Consider the following 27,484-nt stretch of genomic DNA (forward strand, 5'->3'; position numbering starts at 1 on the left):
GGTGTAACTGATTTTAGACACAAATTCTCACGTGGAAGAAACAATGTAGAAATCAGATTTATGTTCTGCTTTGCTGCTATTTATTAACTCAACCATTCATCAAAACTCTACTAAGCACCTACACTGTGGGAGAAACTGTATCAGGTGCTGGAGAGCATGGTAACAAGTAAGAGAGAGCAGCTCCCTGCCCTCAACACGAACATGAACTTGTAGCTTAACATCCCCACATCTCTATCTTCACTTAGACTACATGTCAGGTCTCTTTGAAACCTAAAATGCTAAAGTTTGACAGCCTCGTGGAGGGAGAAGGTGCCCAAACACGCTGCCTTAAGACTTGGAAACTTACCTTCCTGTGGGTTGTCTCTTATCCTGATTTCAAAATAACTTCATAGACACCGTTTCTTTTTAATGCTTTGGTCAGTCTGTATTTGGGTCATCGTGGCAAAGCCTGGGTGTGGCAATTCCTGCCTATAAGACTTCAGAGGTAGGGGGTGAAGGTTTGGAAAAGGTAGACAATTCGCATCAGCACAGCTAGACAGCTATTCCCAGCGAGCAGCCTTCTCTGCCGTCCCACCATGACTTCCGACCAATACTACGGTTTCTCAAGCCGCAGCGTCCTTTGCTTGGGTGACCCAGTGCTCTTCTGGCGTAATGAACTCCAAAAAGGGATTGCTCATCAGGGAACCAGAAGTAATCGGATTTGTGGGGCCAGCAGATCTGTTCCTGAGTCCCATCCTTTTTCCAGTCGGTATCAAGGTAACAAGTTTCTTGTTAGCTTGCTTCAAAATTGCAGAAAGTAAATCGCGCTTTTTTTTATTTGCTTGCAGACAAGATACATTTTTCAAGGGGGGGGAAATGGATTTCTGTATCAAAGAGAGAGGGGAAAATCTGAAGCGAAATCTGAACACACATTGCCTCAAGATAGAAAAAGTTACAGCCCAGGCAAGCTTTAGGGGAATGAGCTGCTGAACTCCTCGGCATTCTGTCCTTTCAGTCAATGAAAAAGACATAGGGTTTGAGGTTCCTTCCGAAACGGGGCAGGCTAATTTAGCCCCTCCCATGATTCCGAGGGTCTGTTATATCTCTGTTCCTTGAGTACCTCTTTCACTGAGACCGACCACAGCAAGCAGAGGCTGAAAAGTAAAGAGCAAAGAGGAAGAAAACAAAAGCTGCCAATTATGGAAGATAGAAGGGGTAAGAGCAAAATTGATTTGATCTGAATCCTTAAGACCAGGAAAAAATAAAAATAAAAAAACAAAAAAAGGAAACCAAAAGCCCAGACCAAAAGCAAGTACTTGAAAGAGCAAGAGGCAAAAAGCCCTATATACACTTTCCCACCCTCTCCTTCCGAGAGGAGGCAGAGAGAAAAAACTTTGGGGAATATTTTACAAAGCCAAGCTCCAGGGTTACAGTCAAGGGTGACTCTTGAGCAAGCTGGAGCGGCTCATGAATATTTATGAGCAATTGGTATTCAGATCTGGTTTTTTAGAGGCAAAAGACTTCTTCCGTCCCCTCACAGTTTAGGAGGCAGCTGCCTCTTTTGCAGTCCGGAGTCGTCTTGCTTCGGGTCAGTACTTCACCGCGTTTGCTGGAAGATGCTGGGCTGCCCGTGTAGATCTGCTTTGTTCTCGAATTTCCTGTGTGCTTTCCTGTTGTGAAATTAGCAAAGACTTCTCTGCCTGGAATTAGAGAAGTTAATGTGGCAAGAGGCTGTCTCAACAGGACCCCAGAGTGTGTCTTGCAAAAGGCTAAACGTTTCTTGGGAGGTGTGGGGGAGTGTGCATGAGTATGGGGGTGGGGTGGGGTGAGGGGAGGGAAGTCTCCAAGAACAGTTTTATCTTAAAAAAGTAAGGCTTATCTGACTGACTGACTTTAGATTCTGTCTAAAAACTAGGAGAGCAGCCTGGTTTGCACAGATGGTGTGTGATCTCTGTCTTTTACCTCTTTTGGGCATTTTCTGCCAGGACAGAGAACACAGAGAGCCAGCTGCTTGCCAGCCCATGGGAGCCAGGAAGAATGTCTGCAGCAGCGTGCTTGTGTAGGATTGTAAACCTTCATCACCTCCGGTTTCTAGTATCCCCATGTGTTTTTATCACATCGAATGTGGAGGAATGGGATGAGTAGCCAATAGAGTTCCTAATAATGATAAAAATGATAGCTGTTAACATTTTCGTCTTTCCTCTGTGCTGGGAGCCGTCCTAAGCCACTCCCCGCGACTTATAAAGTGAGTGCTATCATCACCCCCATTTCCCAGATGATGGCGTTGAAGTAGTGAGAGAGTAGCTTGCCTTGGCATCACACAGTAAGTGGTGAGTTTAGATGCAGGTGATGGACACAGGGTCCAAGGGGCTGTTTCCCCATTCTGTTGCTCCAATTCAGAGTCTCCTGCTACTGCCCTGAAACTGTCGATTATGTTTGCAAATCTTTGAAGCTACTGGGGAAATGATATTGATGAAATCTCAAGTCTGCGAAGCAATCTGCGCTTTGCTATCAAGTTTACATGCATTTTTTCCTATTTGGTGCCTGTGGCCATTCTCTATGGTAGAGTCCAGGCATTTTTATTATTGCCTTTTATGAAAGGGCAATTACTGCCTTTTATGACTGAAGCCAAGAAGGGTTAGATGACTAGAGTCACACAGCTAGTTTTCAGAAGTCCACAGCAGACTGTCCCCTGCCTCTGGTTTCCCTTCTAACCTGCAGATGGAGCTGAGTCATCTTGGAACTTCTGCCCCCACCCCCAGACACTTTTAGTTCCTCAAGGGACTTGGGGAGCGTCTTTCCTCCTTCTAGACTGTTGCGAGACACTTGTCTCTGCCTTTAAGGCTGATTTAGCTCTCTCCTTCCCGTTTAGTCTGGAACCAAGCTGCTCCAGCTTGGTTTGAATCTAGCTCCACCATTTACTTTAAGCCTCAGTCTCCTCATCTTTAAAATGGAGAGAATAATGTTATCTACCTCACAGGGTGCTAAATGAGGGTTCTCAAGCAGGCTTCTCAGAACAGGGCCAGATGCATGTAGTATGTGCTCAATAAATGTTAGCTGTTGTGATCACTCCTTGGTTTATCTCGGTTGTTAGTCCCTCCTCCAGGCCTCCTCCAACCCTTTGCGCCTTATATTAGCCATCTGTTGGATGTCTCTACTACCTCCGTACTCACACCTAAGGTGGCGCTTGTACCTGTCCATATTCCTGCTTTCTGCATCACTTCCCAACCTTCCCCGACTGTAATTTCTTTATCCTTTGGCTCTGCAGTGTCAGGCACAGTGTTTAGCACATAATGGGTGCTCAATAAATAGTAAGCAAAGTGACATTATTTTAGTTGATATTCAGCCAAGTGTCAGTAGGCTGGTTTTCAAGGGGCCCTCTGAGTTTGCAGGGGAGTCCTGCTGGTACAAACAGCTCTTTTGTGCAGTATGTAGAGACATCCCTCTAGGTGAATACACTGAGAATCAAAACACATCTCTTCTAGGTGGGTGATCCTCAGAGCTGATGTGACCCTATGCTAGCTAGGGCGCCCAGTTTAGCCAGTCTAGCTCTGGCTGAACTTCAGCCCCCAACTCCCATTCCAGCCCAGGACCAAACTGGAGGTTTCAGATGCCTCATAGCACTACCTCATATCGCTGAACAGAACATCTGGTTGCAGAAATAGTGTTCTTCCAGCCCCATTTACAGCAGCCAAAGTCTGAGACAATGTGCTCTGGAAATGGAAGACAAACAAGTATCGCAGAGGTTGGTCCTGGATAAAATCAAAAGTACATTAAACTTGTTTCCAGCACCCTCCCTTTCCTCTTCCTGGCATACCTTCAAACCATTTGACAAATATTATTGTATCTTCCATTTGTAAGACCCTGTGGCAGATGTGGGGTGTAAACAATTTGCTCACAGTCTAGCAAGGAAGGCAGACATACATACAACCAACTCTAATTGAAGCCAGACTCTGCGAAGTGCTAATAATCATAGCTAACACTGGAAATTTATTATGTGGCAGGCACTGTCATTTTTATGTGCGTTGTCTCATGTAACCTTCATGAAAACTTCCTATGATACAGGTTTCTCCATCTGACAGCTGTGGAGGGAAGTTACCTGGCCAAGGTCACCCAGCTAGTAATGTTCATAGAAAGGGGGGAATTTAGACCCTTATAGTCCAGCGGCAAAGCCTGGATTCCTAATAGATTAAGTTCTCGTACTTCCTTCCCTAAGAGCCATACTAAAAGTTTCAGGAAAATCTCCTGGGAACCAGAATAGGGAGTGATGATTTTGAGGAAAACTTCTCAAAGGATGGGGCACTTCAGTGGGACCCAGAAAGATGAGTAGAGTCTGGAGCCCACAGTAAGCATCTTCCAAGTCCCTCGGTGCTTAAAGACCAGTTTTCTCTCTTACCTAAACTACAGGCTAGATTTAAGAGTAAAAAGCTCTTTTCCACGTTTTCTAAGTTTCAAGTAGGGAACCTATTTACATGTTCATCCTGGAGATTTGAAGGCAGAAATCCAAAGTTTGTCTTGCAAGATCATTGGGCCTATTTGGTAAACAGTTTTTACAAATGGCAGTGACTGGTCTCGCTTGTACTTGGCCAAACCACATTTGAAGTGTGTTTTCTCCCTTGTGTGGTCTTTTGCTTGCTTCTGATTCCATAATCAGTGGTATGCTCAAGAGAATTAATGTTTAATCCCACCTGCCTGTGCAGAGTGGGGCACATCCCCTGGTCTGTTTCCTGTGAGCTCCATTCCCTGAAAAAGTTTGGAGGGAGACCAAAATTGAGGGCAGCCCTTGCAGGGAAGAAACATCAGACCTCCGGAGGGTTTGATGAAAGTGCGGATTGGCTGTAGTGCCAGCTTTGTCTTGGTGAGAGTGTGTGTGTGCTCTGAGACAGTGTTTCTTATATGTCAGTGTGCAGTGCGTGTGCATCCCTGCGGACCTTGTTAAAGCGCAGTTTCTGGTCCAGCAGCTCTAGAGTGTTGGCCTGAGACCCTGCATGTCTGACAAGCTCCCAGGTGGCAGTAAATCTGCCCCTACTTAGGCCACATTTCAACTGCCACGTCATAAGTTCATTGTATGTCTTAGTCTCAGGACTTATTTTGGTACCGAACAACCAAGCCCTCCCTCCCCAGACCTCCACCCACTGAAGCTACCACTTTGAGTTACTGATCAGCTCTGTCATTGCAGAATGATAGGAAACCTAATTCTTTCATTCATCTGTTCTTTCAGTAAGTGTATATCCCAGAATTTTGCCACACAAGAAACAAAATCTGAATCTTAATCACGTACAATCTGTTATTACACAAAAAAGGCCCTGTGTTGGATTTCCTGAATATCTCCCACCTTTTATCTGTGTCTCCAAGATTCCTTAAGCTGCTTTCATTCTCTGCCTCCAACCTGGAAAGTAGTGGCTGCTGGAGTACTTTGCTGGGTGTCTGGAGTGCCAGAGACCTGGGGCTAGCAAGGATTCCGAACTCTGAGGCTGGGGGCAACATGGCAGGGGCACCCTCTGCACTGCCGAATTGAGGTGAGAAGGATCCCAGACACAAAGGAGGAAAGTGAGTGCAGGGAGGATGGATGGAATTTCTTTAGGTTTGGAAACTTGAAGGAATTATAAGGAAAAGAGAAGTTGTTGGAGTAGAGAAGGCAGGAAAGAGTTTGCCTAACATACTTCCATCCCACAGTTTTTGTGCTAGAATTTCAAAATGAATTTAGAGACCCAGGAACAATGGCAGTACACGCCCTACATAAAGAGGTATTTCCTTCTAATCCACAGAAAGGATGTGGACAATTCCTTTATATCCGTGAGGATGTAAGGAATATGGCGCATACTTGTTTAAAAAAAAACAAACACATGAAATATGAATTGGAGAAGAAAAGAAAAACAATCACTCGTGACAGTATTTTGGTGTATTTCCTTGCAGCTCCTTTTTCTCGCCCGGGTTCTCTCCCTTTTAGCACTTACTAGATTAGGACTTTGCAAAATTAAGAGATGCCACTGTGATTATGAGCTTGAATATACAATTTTAAAGCCAGACTTCTAGTGCAGTAATAAAGGACAGGTATTTTCTGCCTCATAGCATAGTCTTTGTTAGCATAATTTTTATAGTCACATAGTTTAACCATGTCCCTGAGATTGAATATTTAGTCTGTTGCCATTTCCAGTAAACAGCTTTGTGTGTGAAGTTTTTCCATGTGTGGGGTTGCATGCTGAGGATAGATTCCCAGAAGCAGAATGACTGGATTAAAATTTGTAAATTTTTTAAAGTTCTTGATTACTGTCAGCAAGTTGCTTTACCAAAGTGAGACCCTTTGTGCTTCCGCAGCAGTTCCTGTTTGCTACATCCCTGAGAGATTAGGGTTTTTTTTAATGGTCTTACCCACTTTTATGTTGTTTTAGTTTGTATTTGTTTAATTGCCAGTGAATTTGACATTTTACACACAGTGTTGTCCTTTTATATGCTCTCTCATTGCCTGTTTCTTACTCAATGGATTTTATGTTTGAAATTAATTTATGTGAGCTCTTGATATAATAAATATATTCAAGTTTTTAAGCTATATTTGTAACAGTTTTTCTGAAATCTTAATATTTTTATACAGAGATTTACAACTATGAATAGATCCAGTGCATTTCTAATCTATGGTATTATATTTCCAAAAAAGTTTGATATTGCATTTATTGTCTCTTAACCCAGAATAATTTTTCTAAAGTGCCAAGTAATTGTCATTTTTATTTAAATCATTACTTTTAATTAATTTTTCATTATATTTCACAAGGATTAGAGAATATGGCTGTAATATTTCTGAGGTTTCTTTGAACCAAAGCATGTCGTGAAGTTTTACAAATTTGTGAATGCTTGTGAATAAGATATATTCTGTTTTTAAGATATGAAATTGGATATTTGTAAATTTATCCAGTCATTTCAATTATATGGTAATCCCTCCTCAACCATAATTTTCTCCTATGTGAAATTATAGTGTATGTACATTAACTTTTATATGCTTTTATTGTTACCTATGCATTTTCATTCCAGGAGAAAGAATCCAGGGAATCACTTTATATTATGGCTTATTAGAAAAGGATGGGGAGTGGTGATGGAGACTTAGGACTATAAAAAGAAGTAAAGTAGATGCAGAGAAGGAGTAGTTCAATAAGGTTTTGAGAATGATGAAAGAAGAGGAGATAAAATTCTCAGCATCTTAGGGAGAAGAACTTTATAGAGCTACATAATTTTAGGAAGTATTGAAGTGTGGTGTGAATGAAAATTGCCAAATCTTTCCCTTCCAAATAATAATTGCAGGCCCCAGGTGGCTAGAGCCAAGAGGTGGATCTGGTTGGCAAGATTTAGGAGGTGAGGGTCAGAATTTCTGAACTATAAAATTGAAACAGGATTGCTCAAGTGGATAAAGACTCAGACACATATGCACAAAAGACATCTGAAGCCATGTGTCATCAGCAAAATAATTTTTTAGGCATTGCACTGAAAAGGCAGGATGCAGAGGACTTTAAAAGCTTCCAGTGAACAAGGATTGGTAAATAGAAAGTAATAGTGCAGTGGGCTTCCCTGGTAGCTCAGCTGATAAAGGATCTGCCTGAAAGGCGGGAGACCTGGGTCTGATCCCTGGGTTGGGAAGATTCCCTGGAGAAGGGAAAGGCTACCCACTCCAGTATTCTTGCCTAGAGAATCCCCATGGGCTGAGGTGCCTGGTGGGCTGCAGTCCACAGGGTCACAAAGAGTCAAACATGACTGAGCGACTAAGCACAGTGTACAGTACTTATATTTTCTAATGTAAGCTGTGTCAAATGTTCTTGATACCATCTTTTGCTTAATGTCTTTTTTATTTATTGCTTTTGTGTGTGTGTGTGTGTACTTGCAAATAATCATAAAGGCTTTTTCATACATTTATTTTCTTTTTCTTCTTTTTTGGTTGATATAATAATGGTGGTAGGCTGCAAAGATTGCAGTGCTGAATCCCTGGAATTTATGAATGTTTCCTTATATGGAAAAAGAGTCTTTGCAGATGTCATTCAATTAAGGAATTTAAACTGGGAAGATTATCCTAGATAATCACGGATGGTCTAATAAGAAAGAGGAAGAAGGAGACCTGACACAGAAGAAGGCAGTGCAATCACTGTAGCCGCATGTTGTGCTACTGGCTTTGGACAGAGAGAGAGGCCACAGCCAAAGAATGGGGAATGCACAGAATGCCGTCAAGCAGATGGAAAAGGAAGGGCAGCCCTGCCCACACTTTATTTTAGTCCTATGAAACTGACTTCAGACTTGGTAACTTCAGAATTATAAGAGTAAATGTGTGTTGTTTTAAGCCATTGAGTTTATGGTAATTTGTTATGGCAGCCATTAGGAAACTAATACAGTAAGTATTTAATACATGGGTGTGGTGATGGCTTAGTTCATTAACCCACAGGTTTATAGAGAGTATTGAGCCACATGCTGTTCCAGTCCACTTGCAGTTCTCAAACAACTATTTGAAGTTGGTACTGTCCCTCTCCTACAAAATGAGAAACCAAGGAATAAGTAGTTTATTGACCTTCCTAAAGTCTCTCAGTTGGTAAGTGCTGAGGTTGACATTTGAAGCCATAGTTGTTGATCTTATTATTTTGAAATATAGTTCACACACCATGTAATTAACACATTTAAAGCCTATGATTCAGTTTTTTTTTTTGCTGTCTCGCATATAGGGTTATCGTTACTATCTTTCTAAATTCCATATATATGCATTAGTATACTGTATTGATGTTTTTCTTTCTGGCTTACTTCACTCTGTATGATAGGCTCCAGTTTCATCCACCTCATTAGAACTGATTCAAATGGGTTCTTTTTAATGGCTGAGTAATATTCCATTGTGTATATGTACCACAGCTTTCTTATCCATTGGTCTGCTGATGGACATCTAGGTTGCTTCCATGTCCTGGCTATTATAAGCAGTGCTGTGATGAACATTGGGGTACATGTGTCTCTTTCAAATCCAGAGCCCCCCAGGTACCCCTTCTTTCCAGAACTCACTTATCTGAACATTTCAGCTCTCCCTAGAAGACCTTCCACGTGTTGGTCTCCAGAGCCCCCATGCTGGAGTTTCTAATGAGGAGCTGGCCTGAAGCATGCCCACTCCTTGGAGTTTATTTGAATATGCTGGCTGCCTCGGTTTAGGGCTCTGTAGAAGATACATAATGAAATTGCTCTTGAAATGAATTACTGTAAGAGAAAAATTATATACATATGTTTTTTAAAACAAAATACCTGTATATAAGCTTGCTTAAACAATTAGAGAAATGATACTTGCTTTAAAAAAAAATGATTCATTGTTTTTAAACACATTTACAGAATTGTACAGATATCACTATGATCAATTTTAGAACATTTTAGAACCATAAAAGGAAACCCTGTACCCATTAGTGTGCATTTAATTAATTTCCATGTAGTTCTTTTCTCACTGTCTTTATTTTTGAGTTCTTAATTTTAGTTCCTTTCATAATGATCTGGTACCTATGAAAGTAATTTTTTAGAAGGGCATCAATGTGGTAAGAGAGTGACAACTTGTCTAAATGTAGATACCTTATCCCCTTCAAGTAATTGGAGGTATTCCTCTATTGTTTTGAGGAGTTTGATTCTGTAAAGAAGTTTGAGGACACTGTTTTTCAGCTTGAATAATTTTCTATTCTCTACTCCTGACATAATTTTCACAGTAAGACAACCAAGTATAGACTTTCTTTTATAGATTTTGCTTAGAAAATGGTAAACCCTCTTGATTTCCAAATTCAGAACTTTAGGGCAAGAAAGATTTCTCTGGTCATAACTTGAATCAGTGTTCGTATTTTGTTCATTTGCTTATCTTCTTCAGTGACTTATTATTTGGATCTCTTATCTCTGAACTTACTCCATCTTTCTTCCTTTCTTTCCTTTATTTTTCTTTGTATTTTGACAATATTTCCCTAAGATTATTCTGTATATCACTGATTCAATTTTCCTTAATTATCTCTAGTATGAACTTCCATTCAATTGCAATATTTTAGATTTCCATGAAATCTTCTATCTCAGTGTATTCTCTTCTCAAAGCAACATCCTCTTATATCCAACCAAAAAATAAATAAATATTTTCCTCTCTTTCCTGCATCATATCTATTTTTGGAAGCAGGCTTTCCCTCTACCATTTTTTCTACCTTATTGCAAAATTTATTTAATCTTGATGCTTTTGAACTGTGTGGTGTTGGAGAAGACTCTTGAGAGTCCCTTGGACTCCAAGGAGATCCAACCAGTTCATTCTGAAGGAGATCAACCCTGGGATTCCTTTGGAGGGAATGATGCTATAGCTGAAACTCTAGTACTTTGGCCACCTCATGTGAAGAGTTGACTCATTGAAAAAGACTTTGATGCTGGGAGGGACTGGGGGCAGGAGGAGAAGGGGACGACAGAGGATGAGATGGCTGGATGGCATCACTGACTCGATGGCCGCGAGTCTGAGTGAACTGCGGGAATTGTTGATGGACAGGGAGGCCTGGCGTGCTGTGATTCATGGGGTCGCAAAGAGTCGGACACGACTGAGCGACTGAATTGAACTGAACTGAAGGCCTTATCCTTGAAAGAAAAGAAAAGAGGTATTTTCTGTATGTGTGCAAGGATGAATGTGTTTGTTGTAACTACACATTGGCCCTTGCCATCTACCTTTACAAGCATAAAACCATGTGCTGCTGCAGCTGCTGGCTTTTAACATCCCCTGAAGGGAGTTCAGAGCAGAGAGCAGAAATGAGGCTCTGGAAAAACTGGCAGAACAGGTCTTCAGATAGATACTTTCAGAAGCTGATTTTATGAGCCCAGTTCTTTTATCTCATCTAGAAAAGCACTAAATTTCTTTTGTTTCTGCTTCTTTTGATTAGCAGAAACCTTCTGCAAAAATATATGCTTAAGTGCATGTACTCTCCCTTCAACAAAATCACATATGTACTGACCTTCCGCCTCACTCTGTGGAGCAGTTTCTCAGGGCTGTCTGAAATGCTGTTTCCGCATCTATATTCCTCATTTGGCTCCAAATAAAACTTAACTTGCAACTCCCACGTTGGGCATTTTTCTTAACTCAACAGTGTTTTTCATCTTATTCTAAAAGGAGTTTAAGGAAGCATTAAGGGAGATTCACCCTAGTTCAGTGTTAGAGATGAGGAGTGAGTGGTCTCCCCTTGACTCCCTTAGATCCATTTGGATCCGGAAATAATACAGTCACCAAATTCTAGGTCCCCCTTCTGTGAGTGGGAAGATATCTCAGTCCTTTACCCATAAAATCTCACTAGGATCCAGGAAAGAAAAATTCTGTTGCCATAGAGTCATATTTCAGAGGATAGCGAGACTAGTGGTGTCAGGATTCTGTCAATATTTTTGTCCAGAGGCATAAAGGCATTCAGGAAGGACCCTTCTCTGGGCCCATTTTCTTGCTTTCCCCCTTTTCTACTGAGAACAAACTTCCATTAAACTGCAGAGTGAGCTCCTGTCCCACTGCTTAGTATCTTGGCCAAGTAATGCCATTTTTGGAGAACAGTTCTAAGTCTCTGTATACTCATGGTAGACCTAAGGTTACCAGTTCACAGAGGCAAAAACCCCCACACAAACAAGCAAAACAACGCAAGACAAAACAACAAACACGGGGGCTTCCCAAAGAGTTTCCTCTCCCCTCCCATCACGTCCCACTTCTCGTCTTCCCATAGTGCACTTAAAAAAAAATTTAGTTTTGGCTGCACTGAGTCTTCACTACTGCGCAAGGGCTTTCTCTGGTTGCGCAAGCGGGCCTCTCACTGAGACCAGGTCTAGGGTGCACGGACTTCAGTAGTTGTGGCTCACAGGCTCTAGAGTGTGGGCTCAGCAGTTGTGGTACATGGGCTTAGTCGCCCGGCAGCATGTGGAATCTTCCCAGACCAGAGATCGAACCTCTGTTCCTTGCATTGCAAGGCAGATTTTTAATCACTGGACCACAAGGGAAGCACCCACAGTGTGCTTTGGTTGGCTCCAAGTTAATGAGTATCGTGAGGGCCATCTGAGACCTCTGCTTATTTGCCCTGGTCATGCTGTCTTATCTCAGAAGAGGTGATGCTTGCCATTAATATCATTTCTTAATACTAATGCACTGACAGTTTTTGAGGGAAAAAAAATTTTTTTAGGATGCAGATACAGAGTTTTACAAGAATGTGAGAGCGTATATCAAAGTATTTTCAGTTATGCAATCATCATACTTAGTGGTCATAAGACTTGGCTTTGTGAGATACTGTGGCAGGAATGAACCAAGAAGTTGGTGAGCAATGGGAAGAGACTAGTATTGGGCTTTGGCAATAGTCCATTAGGTGAGAGATGATGGGGACCTGCCTAAGGCATTGATGGTGGGTAGGGGAAGAGGGTGGCTTTCCCTGGTGGCTCAGCAGTAAAGAATCCACTTGCACTGCAGAAGCTGCAGGAGATTTGGGTTCGATCCCTGGGTTGGGAAGATCCCCTGGTGGAGGGCATGGCAACACCCCACCTCCCGTATTCTTGCCTGGAGAGTCCCATGGACAGAGGATTTTGGCAGGTTACAATCCATGGGATCGCTGGATTACTGAAGCAACTTAGCACGCATGCACACAGGGGAGGGGGATGGATGGGAGGGGCTGGATTTAAGCAATATTCATAAGGTAGAGTCTGAGGTAGAGTGTGGGTGGTTTTTTGGGAGAGAAGGAGATGGAGATGTTAAGATTTATTCTCAAGTTTAGCTGTGGATGACTGGGTTAATACATATTTATGGATAAGACTAGGAATGGGGGAGGGAGAGAGGATTTGGCAGGGGCTGAGAGAGATAATAAGTTCATCCTGGCACATGCTAAATATGAGATGTTTATAAGACATCAAGGCAGAGCTATTTGGTTGGTTGCTGGAAATTTGAGTCTAAAGCTTGTAGAGGTTTGAGCAAAATCAAGAGATAATGGGAGCTGGAGTTGGAGCATGGAGTCAGTGGTTGAAAATATGAACATTTGAAGTATGAGTCACTCTGGAAACTATAGGGAATGAAAACAGAGAGGCTGAAGAACGGAACCCAAGGAAACACCAACAATAAAGGGATGGAAAGAGAAAGGACTTAAGAAGAGAGATTCAGAAAGAAAGCCTAAAAAGGTAAGAGAAAACCAAGGAGAGTCTGAACCTGGTAGCCAAGAAAGAAAGTGTCTTGAGACCAAAGCTTCTAGAAGTGCCAAATCTTCCGATTAGGCAAGAAGGAGAATGAGAGGAAGAATCATATTTTCTCTTTTTCTAGCACACTTCCCGCCTCGACCCCTGCCCCATAGTTTAATGTTTTTGGGAGTTGGGAGGCCCTCCATAGTATTTCCTACCCACAGACCCTTAATCCCTCCAGCAAAACCCTTCAAACTCGAATGGTACATTTTACAGTGGAAGAGATGTGATCAGGTTTGGGAATTTGGAGCTTATGAATATTCTTGGTGGAAACTGACTTAGTAGAATATTAAGAGGTTAAACAGCAGATATTAAGAAAGTGGGAACATTGAGCTTATTACATGACTCAGGAAGTGAGGTGGTGGAGGGAAAGAGAGCTGACTTGAGGGGTGAGTTAGGTCAAAGGAAGAATGTTGCAGACTAGAGTGGACTTGATTATGTTTAAAGGATGAGAACCAACAGGAGGGGATTCCCTACTAGTCCAGTGGTTTAGGACCCTGTGCTTTCACTGCTGAGCCAACTGAAGGAAGATGGACTCATCCATTCAAGAAGTATTTACTGAGCAAAGAATATATATCAAGCACTGTTCTAGCCACTGAGGATACAGTGGATAGCAAAACAAAATCCTTAACCTCACAGGGTTTATGTTCTGGGTGGCATACAGATAATAAGCAAAGGAGAAAGATAAGATCTATTTTAGTGATGAAAAGTAATCTAAAGCAGGGAAGAGGACTGAGGAGTCTAGGGAGGTTATAATTTTAGATGAGGATTTTAGATAAGGATCTCTTTGAGTAGATCCTTATTTGGGACTTTTTGTGTTTCCTGGACCTGGAGGTTTGTTTCCTTTCCCAGGTTAAAGAAGTTTTCAGCTATTGTATCTTCAGATATGTTCTCTGCCCTTTCCCTCTCTCTTCTCCTTCTGGGAACCCTATAATGCAAATGCTAGAATGCTTGATATAGCTTTGCTGCTGCTGCTGCTTAGAGGTCTCTCTATTTAAACTTTCGTCATTTTTAAAATTCTTTTTTTGTTCAGCTTCAGTGATTTCCTCCACCCTTCTCATTAACTGATCCGTTCCTCTATATCGTTTAGTCTGTTGTTGATTCCTTCGAGTGTATTTTTTGAATATTTATTTGGCTGCCTTGGGTCTTGGTTGTGGCATATGGGATCTCTGTCATGTCAATGGACTCTAGTTGTGGTGTGCGGGTTTACTTGCTCTGCGGCATGTGGGATCTTTAGTTCCACGACTAGGTGTCAAACTCACATACCCTGCGTTGCAAGGCAAATTCTTAACCACTGGACCAGCAGGACAATCCCTCCTTCTTCTGTATTTTTCATTTCAGTTATTGTACTCTTCACCTCTGTTCCTTTGCTGTATTTTCTCTTTGTTAAAACCTTCTAACTTCTCACCCTGTCATCCATTCTTCTCCTGAGTTCTTTGATCTTTGTAATCATTACCTTGATTTCTTTACTGAATGGATTGCCCATCTCCAACTTCACTTAGTTTTTCTTCTGGGATTTTATCTTGTTTCTTCTCTTGGAACATGTTCCTCTGTCACCTATTTTACCTAACTTGCTGTTTTTATTTCTATGTATCTGGTAGGTTGGTTATATTTCCCGACTTTAGAGAAGTGGCCTTTTGTAGGCGACGTCCTATGAGTCCCAGCAGTGCACTCCCCTCTGGTCGCCAAATCTATATGCTCTCGGTGTGCCCCCAGGTGGGTGCTGCCTGTCTTTTGTTTGTGGCGGGCTGACGGCTGTGGATGGTCTGGTAGGTATGGCTGACTCCCAGTCTGGTTGGTTACCGGTCCTGCTTTGTGTGGAGGCTGCTAGCTGTGGGTTGGTGGGGCTGGGTCATGAAGCAGCTGATTGCAGAACCCCAGGAGTCTCCAGGCTAGTGCTGGCTCATTGGTGGGCAGAGCCAGGTTCTAGAATAGTGATTGTGGGGTCAGGGTTCCCTGATCTAGTGTTGGCCTGCTGGCAGGAGGAGCTTGCTCCTGACACAGCTGGCTGTGCGTTCTGGGGTGTCCTAAAGCTGGTGCTGGCCTGCTGGTGAGTGGGGCCAGAAACTGGGGCAGCTAGTTGAATAGCCAAGGTATCTCAGAGCCATCGTTGATCTGTTGGTGGGGGAGTGGTCAGGGCCTAAGGGGTCTCAGGGCTAGTATTGACCTGATAGTGGGTGGGGCTAGAGCCCAGGGGATCTAGGGGATCCTGGATCCACTAGTGCATGGACCTAGATCTCAAAGTCTCTGGTTATAGGGTCCTGAGGGTGTCTAGAAGCTAGTGTCAGCCTGCAGGTGGGTGGGACTGGATCTCAGGGTGTCCCAGGGCTGGTGCTGGCCCACTGGTAGATAGGACCAGGTCCCAGAGTCTCTGACTGCAGAACCCAGGGGTCTGAGAGCAGGTGTTGGAATGCTTGTAGGTGGGGCCAGTTCTTGACACTGGCTACAGGATCTGGGATGTACTGAAATTTGTGTTGGCCTGCTGATAAGTAAGGCCCAGTCCCAGTATGGCTGGCTGAGGGGCTCAACTTGCCCCAGAGCTGGTGTTGATCTGTCGGTGGGCAGATCTGGGACCCACATTTGTTTCTCCAGTACCGTCTTCTCCTCCGAACTCCAGACTTGTATATTCATCTGCTTATTTCAAAATCTCCGCATCAAATGGGCGCTTCTCTCCTTTCCTTTTTCACCCTGCCATGCGGCATGCAGGGTCTTAGTTCCTTGACCAGGGATTGAACTTGTGCTGCCTGCAGTCGAAGTGCAGAGTCTTAACCACCGGACCATAAGGAAGTCTCCAAATAGAATTTCTTACCAAAGGCATCTCAAACTGAAAACATCCAAAACTGAGATCCTGAGCTTCCCACTCAAACTTGTTTCTCCTACCGTCTTTCTCAGCTCAAGGCCACTCCATCCTAGTTTTTGGAAGGCCCAAAACCTTGGAATCAAATTTACTTCTCTCTTTGCTTTCTATCCATATCCAGTCAGGAAATACTGTTGGTTCTCCCTTCAAAATCCAATCACTTCTTGGAAGAGTTCTCAAGATGATGGAGTAGGATGCTCGTATCCTCCCAAAGGCACACCAAAATTGCAAGTATTTACAGAGCAGCTGAGAAAGGCCAGAACCCTCCAGAAAAGATCTTCAGTAACTAAAGATATAAGGAAGGAACTACGGCGAGATGGGCTGGAAGGGCGGAGACGCAGTATTGTCAGGAGCCATGCCTCTGGGTGGGTGACCCCTCGGCGGGTGACCCCCAAATGAAAGAATAACCACAGTTACAGAGGTTTTCCCCCAAACATGAGGGATCTGGGCCCCACATGGGACACCCCAGCTGTAGGTCCTCTTCTGGAAAAGTGAGCCCCCAGGGTATTTGGCTTTGAAAACCAGCAAGGCTTACTTTGGAGAGACCCAGACAGCTGCAGGAAATGGAGGCTACAAGCTTAAAAGGCTCACATAAAATCTCATGTGCTGTCAGACCCAGGGCAGAAGCAGTGATTTGAAGAAGCCTGGGTCAGCTCCACCTCTTGATCTTGGAGACCTCCCAGAGAGGCAGGAGACAACTTAGATCTCACCCTGGGGCCATAAACTCTGGTAGCAGGCATATTGGGGATCTCATTTTATGAATGGACACTAATGCTGGCAAATGCCATTTTGGAACCCTCTCTCTACCTTTTTAGGGCTTGCCTGGTGGCTCAGATGATAAAGAATCCTCCTGCAATTCAGGAGGCCTGGGTTCGATCTCTGGGTCGGGAAGATTCCTATGGAGAAGGGAATACTCCAGTATTCTTGCCTGGGAAATCTCATGGACAGACGGGCCTGGTGGGCTCCTGAGATCCGTGCGATTGCAAAGAGTCAGACACGACAGCGACTAACACTTTCTCTACCTTATTGGTCTTGGGACCTAGCCCCAGCCCTGCTTCGTTCATGCCTGTAAGCATGAATACTGGAATGCCTTGGGCCAAACAACTAGCCAAGCAAGCACACAGCTCCACCCACTGCAGGTAGGCTGCCTTAAGATCCCGAGTCCAGAGCCATCCCTGGACACAGCCCTGTGCACAGGGGCCCAGGACCTAGCCTCACACACCAGTGTGTGGGTACCAGTCCCAGGACGACCACACCAGCCCCAGGAAAACCACAGCTCTGCATCTGCCATGGAAGGACCCAGCCCACCACGAACAGGTAGTCACCATCCCCAGTTGTGTTAGGTGGTGTTGAAACTCAGTGATACTGGATTTAAATACAGTGAGATTGGATGAGACCACCATGGAAGTGCAGATAGAAAAGTATTCCAAGGACGGAGCCTTGGAATGCTACAAATTTAATGACTAGGAACAAGAGAAATCATCCAAGAAGACAGAGAAAGTGTGTATATGTGCGTGTTTGTGTTGGGGTCGGGGGAGGGGATAAACTAGGAGAGTATGTTGTCCTGAGAGCCAAGTAAAGGAAGTGTGTTAAGAGGAGAAAGGGACTTTCCTGCTGGTCCAGTGGTTGGTAATCTGCCTGCCAAGGCAGGGGACACAGTTTGACCCCTGCTCTAGGAAGATTCCATGTGCCGGAGAGCAGCTAAGCCCATGCACCACAACTACGGAGCCTGCGCTCTGGAGCTGGCATGCGGCAGCTACTGAGTTGCCATAACTACTGAAGCCTGTGCACCCTAGGGCCTGTGGTCTGCAACAGCAGACACCTGTGTGCTGTGACTGGAGAGTAGCCCCCACTCACCACAGCTAGAGAAAGCCAGTGAAGACCCAGCACAGCCAAAATAAAATAAATAAATTTTTTTTTTTAAGGAAGAGGAGGGAGTGGCTGGCTGGATCTAATGCTGCTCATGGGTCAAATAAAGTGAAGCTGAGAAGTGACCGTTGCATTTAGCACAGTGGAGGTCCGTGGTGGGCTCCGTAAGAGCCTGTTTGGTGGAGTGCTCGGAGCCAGATTCTCACTGGACTTCATCCTGTTGCTTCTCCTCTCCCCTTCCTCTTCCCTGAACTAAAGAAGAATCAGTGATATCTGGAGAACATGGTGGAGTGTGAAAGGGGCATGGTTCCTCAGGGGAAATTCAGAGTCCTGGTACCAGAAGAAGGGGAAACGGATTTTTGGCAGACAGTACAGCAAATGTTCACATTAGCTAGAAATAGCCAGTTTCTGTCCTGGGTATCCTATTTACAGCCTCTACCATCAGCTGTCTGTAAAGTTTTTTGGGAAAGGCAACTTTTATAGGAAGGCTTATAACTTGGTGCTGATAAACCATCCATATGGCAATCATTTTCCTTGAAAGGCAGAGGCCCTACAGGGCCAAGAAGTGTGTACGCTTGTACAAATGTGTCTTTCTCAGGAAGCTCACTCCAGGATTCAGACTATGAAAACAGCCCAGACACCAGGCTCCCAGTCACTGTTGCACTTTCCAGAACTGCCTTATGGTTTCATATGGTATATCTGTTTGCAAAATCCAATGATTTGGAGAATTATGCATCCTAAGACAAAGTAAGGGCAGGATAGACGTGGAGAAAGTCTCAGTTGCTCAGTCCTGTCTGACTCTTTCCAACTCCATGGACTGTAGCCCACCAGACACTTCTGTCCATGGCATTTCCCGGTGAGGTGCCATTCCCTTCTCCAAGGGATCTTCTTGACCCAGGGACTGAACCTAGGTCTCCTGTAGGAAATCACAGTTCGAGTGTGGTCTAGGTATTTCTGCATTTGGCAGTTTAAGAAGACTCAATGAACGTTCGTGCTGGAAGGCCACTTGAGTATTCTCAGATCTCTTCATTAAAATATAATTAACTGTATTGCTGTCTTTTAAAATTACACACATGATACAAGTTTTTTTTTACAGAAAATTTGGGATATATAAAGAACAAATAAGAAAACAAAAATCCTCTGTAAGCTCACTGTTCATGCATCATTGTCATGTAACTTCTCTTTTCTGTTTTCTCCTACTTATTGTTATTACTTATTTTCTAAAAATTTGGAGCCATGTTATCCATACTGATTGTAATCTTATATTTTACTTTATAATTTGCTAGGACAATCAAATTGTTTTGGGGTGAGATTTTTTTAAATCAGTTAATTTATTGTTGGCTGTGCTGGGTGTTTGTTGCTGTGCGCGGGCTTTCTCTAGTTGCACCGAGCGGGGCCTACTCTAGTTGCGGTGCATGGGCATCTCGTTTTATTGGCTTCTTTTGTTGTGGTGCACGGGCTCTAGGAGAAGGAAATGGCAACCCACTCCAGTATCCTCGCCTGGAAAATCTCATGGACAGAGGAGCCTGGGGGGCTGCAGTCCATGGGGTCGCAAAGAGTCGGGCACAACTTACACACACACGGGCTCTAGGGTGCACAGGCTTCAGTAGTCATGATGGATGGGTTTAGTTGTACCTCAGCATGTGGAATCTTCCCAGACCAGGGATCAAATCCTTGTCTTCTGCATTGGCAGGCAGATTCCTAACCACTGGACCACCAGGGAAGTCCACCATGATTTTTAATGACCATATATAGTACTCCATTATTTGAAGATATACCATATATTTATTTAACCATTACCTTTTGTGGAATATTTAGGACATTTCCAAATATTTCACTATTACAAAAACTGCTGTGGGTCATCTCACAAGGTTTCTTTAGGATAAATTCCTAAAGTAGAATTTGTAAGTTGATCTCCAAATTACAGCAGTATCTGAGGGACAGAAGTATTGAAGTCCTGAGTTGGGAAGGAATGTGCCCAAGCCGCCTTGTCAGTGGCTGAGTGTTTTGGAGTCCAGCTGCTCTGTCTTTTGAAAGATCCGTTTCCTTGACCCCATGCCTCCTGTTACATTCAGCTCCTTGTTAGTGATGTCCTGCAGAACTTCTTGACATTGATGACATATACTTTTTTCCTGCAAACTCTGCAGCTCCCACTCATGCCAAACTGGTCCTCTAATTCATCTGTGCACATGAACTCTGAACAGTTAGAGACACTTTTTTTTCATGGGAGAAGATGGTACTCCTCAGGTGCCTTCTCCTTTGGGGCTGTAAATGCACACCCCCTGGACATTCCTTCACACACATGAAGTGTTACTGAGGTCCCTCTGACTTCTTTTTACCCTTCCTGATTTTACACTTTCTTTCTAGAATGCTGCTTCACAGTAGTGCTTCTCTAAAGCAAAGCCGCCTGTCAGTGGACTCCAGCGACCGAGTCCCCCTCCTGTGCCGGTCATGGTTCACTTTGAGTCACCCCACCCCATCCAGCCAGTGGGCAGAAACACAGCAAGGCCTTCACATTAGAGCAGGTTGTACAGGTGGCTCTTCTGTAGCCGAGAAACTTTTAAAAGGCATTGGCAGTTTGGCCAGTTCTTAACCTAAGAGACCTTCCCCAGTTGACAAATATATTTATTAGGTTGAAGCTTTTGAAACTGACAGTATTGTGAGATCAAAAATTGTCAACTCTTGGCACTTTCTTATGATTCATCCTAATATGTAAAATGATCTTAGATGTCAAGGAAACATAGATGTCATGTCATCTATGATCTTAGATGTCATACCACTTGCATATCCCAGAATAACCCCAAGACAGATTCTAGAAGGTCTTCCACTGACTCCTAAACACCCAATGAGAACTGCATTTCTCACATATTAATAGGAAAAGTTTTTCATTAAAAAAATGTCCATTGTTGTTGAAGAGGTGGGAAAATTAATATTCCCAAATTGTTGGCCAGAATGCAGTGGGTAAGCTTTTCTAGAGGGAAATGTGGCTATACTTATTCAAAACCTTGTAAATGTGTACACTTTGACCCAGCACTATGCACATCAGAACTTACCCTAAGTGAAGCAACCTGGATATGTGCATAGATGTACGTACCTTCAAGGATACTCATTAGAGCATGGTTGTGATAGTGAATGATTAGAAATAACATAAAGTAATGTACATGCCTAGGTGAAACAATCAAATAATTAAATGATATAGTAAAAGAATTTCCAAGGACAAGAGGAAAAAAAGCATTGTTAAGAAAAAAACCAGTTATAAATTTGATCAAGACCCATTTTGTCAAAAAATTTATAAATGCAGACATTAAATATACACAGGAGGAAGACTGGCAAAATATATAATGCAATATTAAAAGGACTATTTATGAGTACTCAAAAGAGAGTGGGTTTTTATTTTCCTCTTTTATTTCTGTATTTTCCAAGTTTTTAAAAGTATCCATATAATATTTTGCAATCATAAAAAATTGTTGTGGAAAATTTTTAATGTTAAATGGAAAGAAACTTACTGACTACTAAATAATTAAGCAGATAAGAAATAAATCTGAATTTCAAATAACAGAAGCAGATGAAAGTAGGAATGAAAATGAAATGAGAAAGTTATATTGGATTAAAAAAGAACAGGTATTTGCAAAACTGAAAAATCACTAAACTCTTAGTGTCATAATAGTAAGATTGGCTACAATTCTCCTTTGTCTGCTTTGTAAATGAAGTTTCTCAGCACAGATCAACAATTCCACTAGGGAACATGAGGACATCAAATAAGTCTCAAAGAATTATAGACCTTGATAATCAACTAGTTCGGTGGCTACAGGAGTTTTTAAATTTGATGTACTGGTAGGATTTCTCTTTAAAAAGTCAATATCAATTTTTTATCAAAGTAATGCATGCAGCTGCTCAGTCCTGTCCAATTCTTTGCATAGTCCATGGAATTCTCCAGGCCATAATACTAGAATGCGTAGCCTTTCCCTTCTCCAGGGGATCTTCCCTACCCAGGGATCGAACCCAGGTTTCCCACACTGCAGGCAGATTCTTTACCAGCTAAGCCACAAGGGAAGCCCAAGAATAGTGGAGTGGATAGCCTATCCCTTCTCTAGCAGATCTTCCCCACCCAGGAATGAACCAGGGTCTCCTGCACTGCAGGTGGATTCTTTACCAACTGAGCTATCAGGGAAGCAAGTCAAGTTTAATAATCATAGCAAAGAACTGCAGTCACCCATACCATCACTTTCTGCCCGCCCTCTTACCCTTAAGCCTTGTTCTGCAGATTAACCCTTTAAATCTTTTCAGGATTTCTTTTGGCATTTGTGCTGACTCTGCTAATTAACATAGCAAATCTAAGTTAAGTGTTGTTTGTGGCTTAGATTTCCTTTCCTGTGTGACTTTTCACTTTTACTGGTGTTAATAAGGTCTGATTTTTTCATCTATGTCTCTGATAGCAATTCTTTTTTGGTAAAACTTCTGATATAATTTCCTGCATAGTCAATAAATCTTTTCTTTGTTGTCCCTTTTCTTTTCCTGTCTGTTCTTTTTCAAACCCCCCTTGCTGAATCTATTGTCTTGTTCCAGTCTAAGCTGGCTGGTCTCTTGGCCTGCTTCATAGTTGTCTTGCTGGACTTGCCTTGACCTTTCTCCTGTGTTAATTCTTGATTTGTACTATATCTCTTCCTCTTTCTAGGTTCACTACCTCATCTGGGTGGAGCACATCCTTCAGTAACTTCCTGAGAAAAGGTGCCCTTGAGGCCTTTGTGTATCAGAATTTTGAAGTTCAATGTTATTCTAACTCCCAATTATTTTTATATCACTTGTTCCTTCAACCCCACCCTTTGTTTCCAGGAAGCGTCTAGGATTTTTATTTATCCGTTATGTACTGAAATTTATGCTGGTGTACTTTGGTGTGTGTTTTTCATCCATTGTGTTGGGCATTCAGCCCCTCCCATCTGGCAATTTAGATCTTTCTGTTTGGGAAAATTTTCTCATATGGTTTCTTTGATAATTTCCTTCCCACGCTGTTCTCTGTTCTTCTTTTCTGGAAGGCCTATTAGTCAGATGTTGTTTCTCATATTAATTAAATGTCATTTATTTCCTCTCGTTACTCTTTGACAGTTGGCTCTACTTTCCAGGGGTATTTCCTCAACTTTATCTTTCAACCATAACATTTAAAAATTTCTTATTTCAGCTTTTATGGTTTCAGTTTCTAAAAGCTTGTTTTTATTTCCTGGTGGTTTCTTTAAACAAAGCTGTATACTCTTTTGGCCTCATAGATATAATATTTTCTTATTTCTCTGAGGCTAAAAAGTGAAGTTTTATTCTCTCTGTTTTCTCTTTTTGTCACTGTTGTTTGTTTTCATTTCTCCCTTTCATGTTGAAGACTTTTTTCTGTATGTATTATTATTATCATCACACAATTCTATCAGATTAATATTATTATTATCCTCTTTTTATTGTTAATGGTTCTTAGATCATTGTTTTATTTTTCCTACTGTGGATGTCTGAAAACGTTATCACGGACTGGGCATATCCACCGTCCAGCTTCTCAGTCACACTGGGCTCTCTTTTGAATCGTTAAGATTTCTTCTTACTCTCCTATACTTTACCTCCCCCACCTCCCAGAGAAAGTTGTCTTACTATATTAGACAGCTCTGTTAGAAAGATATGATCGTTATAAAGTCTCATTGAAACATTTCTCCTTCCCTGCATTTTCCTCTGTCGGTACTGCTAGTTCTGTCCTCTGGGCCAAAGAGACGGACCAAACCTAAATCTCCCTCCGTAGGATAGACCCTTAGATATTTGCAAGGATATCATCATGACCCTTCCATGTCTGTCATTCTCCAATCTGGAGAGGCCTAGGTCTCCTACTGTATTTCCCTCTTCCGTCAAGCTCCAGTTGGCCAATGTTTTGGAAAGCTTTGGATCAGCTTTTAGCTGTCCAGATCTCACTCTAAGCATAGTGTCTGTAACTTAATGCAGACTCCAGATGTGCTCTGAAACACTGAAACTTGAATGGGACATTCTCATTAACGTTTCCTACAATTGGTTTAGTTTTAACCTGGGAAGTTTCATGTGCTTCTTTTCCTAGTAGGTGATAGTTTTGAGAAGTTTCTCATAAATTTTAATTTCTGGGCGGTTTTTGATTAGGGTTGTGGGAGTCGGACACAACTGAGCGATTTCACTTTCACTTTTCACTTTCACGCATTGGAGAAGGAAATGGCAACCCACTCCAGTGTTCTTCCCTGGAGAATCCCAGGGACAGGGGAGCCTGGCGGGCTGCCGTCTATGGGGTCGCACAGAGTCGGACACGACTGAAGCGTCTTAGCAGCAGCAGCTGCTAAGTTTATCCCTTTTGTTGATTCCTGTTTTTTTGTGGGAGTGCAGGGAGGCATGGGTACCAGGGACGTAAGGGTCAGGGAGGTGAGGAATAAAGAGGTAGAGGGCTTAGGGAGGTGAGAGGGTGCAGGGGGGCGAGAGGGTGAAGGAGTGTGGGGACAGGGAGATGGGGCACAGAGTCTGCATCTGAGTCCTGTCTCCACAGGTCATCCAATTATTGGTGGAAAGCCTCTATGGGGCTAGAGGAGCGTCTGTTGCAAGGACTGAATAAGGAAGTCCATGAAAACAGTCATTATAGTGTCAGGAGAACAGCAGCTACCCAGCAAAAGTGAGGTACAATTAAGTGAAATGAAATGAAGATCTAAGAAATGAGAAGGCAGAAGCTGGGTGAGACTGTGGCAAGGGGAACACAGAGCAGAAAAAGGAACAGCCTATGCCAAGCTCTGTGTCAGGAAGAGGCATGGTTTGTTTAAGGAACAGGGAGGCAGTCAAGGACAGAAGTCTCTAGTGAAGGGTTCGGGGTGGGAGACTCTCTGTTGGTTACTGTTGTAACTTCTTAGGGTTTTCTTTTCAAGGCCAGTTGCACTTGACCTTGTTGTTGTTGTTGAGTCTCGAATTCATGCCCAACTCTTTGCGACCCCATGGACTGTGGCCCATCAGGCTTCTCTGTCCATGGGATTTCCCAGGCAAGAATACTGGAGTGGGTTGCCATTTCTTTCTCCAGAGGATCTTCTCGACCCAGAGATCAAACCCACATCTCCTGCATTGTAGGCATATTCTTTACCACTGAGCCACCAGGGAAGCCCCTGACCTTAGATATTATTAACCCCAAATAGAGGTGCTAAGATAAAATTGAAAAATGGAAAGATCTTGTTAATATTAGGTGCATAAATAAAACTATAATATGCATATTTGAAGAGGAAAACACAACAGAAACAGGGTTATTCCAGGCACCATGTTGAGCATTTTGTATATACTACCTCATTTGCCCTTTATAATAATCTTAAGAGATGAGAACTACCATTATTCTCATGTTGGAAGTAAGGAAGTGAGGCCAATGCCTGGTATAACTAGGAGGGCCAAAAGTGAGATGCAGGCCTAGAAATGCCAGATTCACGGCTGACAGTACTGTTCCTAAAGAAATGAAGCTCACACATGACATTTTGTGCTAATTATAGCTGATACTGTTGATGGAATTATCTAATTTACTAAAGTGTACTGCATCTTTCTCTCTTCTCTAATAGCACACCAAGCATTTAAAAATGTGTTTAATAGGTCGAGATGATGACATTGACATTCTGAGCATTAATTTTTGTCTTCTTTAAGGGCAGGGATTAAGTCTTATTCCTATTTATGTATCTAGAACCACTCACATTCCAGGCAATCAAATATGATTCAGATCAGTGCAAGTATGAGTGAGTACATAATGAATGAATGGATGAATGAAATTATGGAATAGCACCAATCAAAGTTTTTCTATTAGTATTTTTAGACTTATTTGCCCCTGTACTAAATCCTAAATTGCCGGCTTTTCTCTATGAGCTCACATGTCTGCTCTTTGTATGTTTTTTCCTTCCTGTCAGTGTTCTAAATGGAATATCCGTTAACATGAGATTTGCCTGCATCTCTGCAGATGGGGGAGAGTGAAAGGAAGTTGCCCTGATTAGTTCAGGTCATCACGTCCAAGGGAGGGGAATAAACTCGTGTTTGAGCCAGGCCACGGCCATGTTGAGGGTTCGGATCTGAGGAGTGGGGTCCAGCTCCGGGGCTGTATGGGGAGTACATTCTTGGTCTGTGGCCACATTGTCAGGTAGGGAGGTCTGTCTGCATGAGCACAGAGAGAACATCAGAAACTGAATTTAGGTCCTATGTAAAAGGAGCAGACTGAAACCAGTGGACGGAGTCAGCCCCCTAACAATTTGGTCAACATATATGGCCAGACTCTAGTCCTCGGGTGGAAATGAAATGAGGACCAGGACCTGGGTAGCCAGACAGACTGTTACAGACTTTGGGATGGATTTAGCTAAGGAAGTTTGCCCAGATTCTTCCAGAGGGGAGATGAGATTCTTTCCAGAACACTTAACACCAGGCATGGGAGCAATCATGATTTTCCAGATGCTCTCCCACAAAGGTAAAGAAGTTCCTAATATATTCCAGAAGTTAGATGGGGTCCCTAATATCTTCCAGAAGTTTTCATCCTCAGGATGAAAACCAATGATATCTTTCCCAGAGCAGGACAAAGCTGGAAAGGGCAAACAGAGAGGGACAAAATGCTGGTGGACGTTCAGTGAGTAAGAGCTTCTTTGTTTTCTTTGGACCTTCTTTCCTCCAGTCTGTTAATGTCTTTCTCCGAATGCACTGCCCTGAAGTGTGTAGGTAACACTGCAGAGATGGTGCCGTGAAGGCACTGATCTGACGTGATGCGTAAAGGAGTTGGGCTTCCCCAGTGGCTCAGTGGTAAGGAATCTGCCTGTAATGCAGGAGATGCAGGAGATGGGGGTTCAATCCCTGTGTCAGGAAGATCCCCTGGAGGAGAGCGTGGTGACCCACTCCAGTATTCTGGCAGGGAACCCCACAGACAGAGGAGCCTGGTGGGCTGCCGTCCATGGGGTTGCAAAGAGTTGGACGCGACTGAAGCAACTGAACACAGCGCATGAAGGACCCTTTTAAGAGCTTGACTTCCACTATCTCGTTTATCTTTACAACAGCGCTTTTTGTCCCCATCAAGATATAGAGCATTTCCATCACCCCCAAAGTTCCCTCGTGATTCAGTACATACCAATTTACTTTTGACTGATTTATGGAGTGAAGAACTGAAAATCACATTTCCTCTGTGCATCACACCGAAAGTGAGATGTTGACAAACTAGGTGGGTGGATGTGTCCAGAATGGGGAAGGATCCAGAGGCCATGTAATATAAGGAACATGTGTCAAAGGAGATAATGACATGAATGTGACTGGTACTGATATGGTAGTTCCAAGAAAACATTGGAAACTTACTCCTGGTCAGTCAGGAAGGTTCGGTTCAGTTCAGTTCAGTCGCTCAGCCGTGTCCAACTCTTTGCGACCCCATGAATCGCAGCACACCAGGCCTCCCTGTCCATCACCATCTCTGGGAGTTCACTCAGACTCATGTCCATAGAGTCAGGTTAGCCAGAGGAATCTAAGAGACTATCCAATATTGGATGAAAGGGTCATTTGGGGAAGTCCTGAGTCTTAGAATAGGCCCTTTGAGGAAGTTCTGAGTAGGGAGGACATGAAGGA

The 27,484-nt window shown here is 43.0% G+C and overlaps 1 protein-coding gene across 1 annotated transcript in view; it reads left to right on the forward strand.

Annotated features, from left to right (window-relative positions):
* The first annotated feature begins 1,135 nt into the window (after positions 1-1,135).
* Positions 1,136-27,484, forward strand: part of ENTPD1 (ectonucleoside triphosphate diphosphohydrolase 1) — a 99,054-nt gene continuing 72,705 nt past the window's right edge. Inside the window, exon 1 of the mRNA XM_068961243.1 lies at positions 1,136-1,194. Coding sequence (XP_068817344.1) covers positions 1,179-1,194 — 16 coding nt within the window. The 5' untranslated portion in view covers positions 1,136-1,178. The remainder of the gene's footprint in view (positions 1,195-27,484) is intronic.

This window comes from Capricornis sumatraensis, chromosome 23 (assembly GCF_032405125.1).
Source record: "Capricornis sumatraensis isolate serow.1 chromosome 23, serow.2, whole genome shotgun sequence".
Lineage (NCBI taxonomy): Eukaryota > Metazoa > Chordata > Mammalia > Artiodactyla > Bovidae > Capricornis > Capricornis sumatraensis.